This window comes from Cynara cardunculus, assembly GCF_001531365.2.
Source record: "Cynara cardunculus var. scolymus isolate 2C chromosome LG 2, CcrdV1, whole genome shotgun sequence".
NCBI lineage: Eukaryota > Viridiplantae > Streptophyta > Magnoliopsida > Asterales > Asteraceae > Cynara > Cynara cardunculus.
This window is the reverse complement of record NC_037529.1, coordinates 25006679-25009483: the sequence shown is the minus strand read 5'-3', so window position 1 is coordinate 25009483 and position 2805 is coordinate 25006679. Positions and strand designations below refer to the sequence as shown.

Here is a 2805-nt window from a genome sequence, read left to right as displayed (position 1 = left end):
CTGCTGAAGTCATTCAAGGCATTGACAAACACGGTCACCAGATGGAGAAAATCTCTTTCACCTTCAACCGCATGATCGTCAGCTTTGGCGTTGCAAGGCTAAGGCACACCCTCCACTTTCCAAATGGTCCATTTTTACTGATCCTTCTATTGAAATCATCATTGCCAGCCTTGATGATATTGGCTATGTGTGGCCAACGAAGAAGGACTCCAGCGAACTCCTCAAGTCACTATCGAAGAATAAGAAGAACCGCATGTCTGCAGTGTGGAAGTACTTGTTGTCCCATTTCATTCAGTGTATGGGAGGCAATACTGGCGGCCAATATCAAGCCTCCAGGGTCGCACTCAACATTGGCGTTTATGTCATCCTGCAGCGCCTGATCAACTTTGCGGCTGTGATCTTCGATGACCTAGTGCTGAAGCTGAATAAGCGCCAGAGGGAGAAGGTAGTTCCCTACACCAGATTTCTCTCAATGACGTTTTCCATGATCTTTGGCGACAAATACTCCATAGAAGGTAATCTTCCTACCTGCAAGCTTGGATCCAGGATTCTGGATCATTAGCTGAGAAATGAAGATATTACACTTTCTTCTATTATGCAACCTATCTCTTCATTTTCTCCAACTGTGCATGTATTTCCTTCTTATCCTTCTCAGGTGGTCAAGACTAAGGAAACCCCCCAAAGTTTATCCCAACCACCACCTTCCTTTCTTCCAAATGTCCCTCTTCTCAACCCACTCTTGGTTATCCATCAAAGGCCAAGAAAGCTAAAAAGGGGATACCTATGTCTCTGGTTGTTACCTCTCAAAAGGTTTCAGCTATTGAAACTCGCCTTACCCCCGAGGCAACTTTAGCTTCATATCTTCTAATCCATTCAGTGATTTCTACAATCACTGTCGTACCTATGGCTCCGATCCCAACCGCCTCAGTTTTCCAAATCACTGAAGGTGTGAATATCAGCATCGCCACTACTAAACACCCATATCCATTAGTCTCAGCCACTTTTCCATCTCCTCCCTCCTTGGTTTTGACACGTGCTTACGATTCATCAGCTATTGTCCTCACTGATGATGAAGCACCCACCACAGGACCTGAGATTGCTCCTCTCGACGCATCTCAACATATGGAAGCCTATCCTCTCGATGGCAACCTAGAGTGAACCAGCATCAATCCTTCAGATGGTGCTGATGAACCCTCAGGCATACCTCCATCCTACCCTTTCATTTCTTCTAACCCCAAGCTATCTTATGCTAAAAAAAAATTCATTTTCAGGTCCTTGCGAAGAGATGCCAACCATGGAAGAAGAATACAACATGGATGACGATGTAAAGCTCTTTCTCCCTGCTGTGGAGACTATCCTTATCAAAATGGACGATGTCCATAAGGGCATGCCTCTCAAGGATGAAGTATCTGCTGTCCTTTCAGCTGTCCAAGATGAAGTTAAAGAGGTCAAATACCAGCTTTCCTTGATGCAAACATTTTTGCAAGCCAACATTGACGCCATCTCTACTTTAACCAACAAGGCCGATGAAGCGAATGCCCATCTTGCCAAGCATATTGAGTCGATGCAGCATATACTGAATTCCTTCAAAAACCAGTACCAGCACCTGCACCATCCTTCACAGCAGAGGATCACGAGTAGCTAGATCAGACTATGGAATGTACCCTTCTTCAAGCCTGAGGGCTGAAAAATATTGAAGAAATGGTGGAGATTCAGACAAGAACTCTTGACCACTTCTTTGATTATTGTCCCAATATCAAAGAGGAGGAGACAAAGTTGAATGTTGATGTTGTTGCTGCTATCCCAACAACTCAAACTGAAGCTGACGCTCCTAGCGCCACAACTAATGAAGTTGAGATTGTCGATGAAAACCCAACTTTCTATGAATCTCCTGAAGCTGAGGTTGTTGATGAAACCGTCCGAGTTGGTGTTGAAGCTCGTGACGAAGACCTTTTTATCACCTATGCAACTGATGCTGGTGATAAGGAAGATGTTGATGAAGAAGATGACGATGAAGACGATGATTCTCCCAAACTTCCTGATGCTAGAATGGACCTTGGTGACGATGATGACGAAGATGACGATGATGATGACTTCACCATTTAGTACCAGAAACCTACCAGTACCACGCAAGGAGTCTCTCTCAGGGATTCTGCATCCTAGGGGGAGAAAGAGAAGGAGACCTTGGAGAAGAACCAGATCACCAAGTTGAAAGACAAAGGTGTTGCTGAAGAAGGAAACCTCAGGGTACTCTTCAAACCTCTTGAGCCCTTAAGTACTGTATCCTCCAGGTTTGCCACCGTTACTTCTTTATGTCAATGCTCCTCCATCCCCTCTACTACCTGCGGTCGACTAGAGGAATGGGTACCTAAAAACCCAACCTTCAACGTTTTCATCGACCTACAGATGTCTAACCTGAAGAAGTCACTCAACCAAACTAGAGTAAAAATCCCTCTTCATACCTCTAGTTGTGGTGAGTTTGACTTCCTATCTAAAGCTGAAATACTAGAGACAACCTGATGATGTCATGGAGTATCCTTCCTACCTAGGTCAGTATGGCTACAGTGAATGGTTGGAGATCTGCCAAGGGAGAATCAGATTTTTTAGCTAATCAATAAGATTACAAAATATGTCGTTGTACCTACAAAGCCATCGTTGAAGAAAGGTGGAAGAAGAAGACCTTCAAGTCCTAATGACGAACCATCTCTGAGGAATGAACATGAAACAAAGTTCTCCTTAGAAGAAGTCCTGAAGGATTCAAAGAATATAGACATCTCAATGTTGAACCTCTCCTTGCCAGAGAAG

At 44.2% G+C, this 2805-nt stretch overlaps 1 protein-coding gene across 1 annotated transcript; it reads left to right on the top strand.

Annotated features, from left to right (window-relative positions):
• The first annotated feature begins 1701 nt into the window (after window positions 1–1701).
• On the top strand, window positions 1702–2106 carry LOC112506018 (histone H2A.Z-specific chaperone CHZ1-like). Its single transcript, XM_025110048.1, has one exon. It carries the CDS (start codon window positions 1702–1704, stop codon window positions 2104–2106), a length of 405 nt encoding a protein of 134 aa, XP_024965816.1.
• The last annotated feature ends 699 nt before the right edge of the window (window positions 2107–2805 follow it).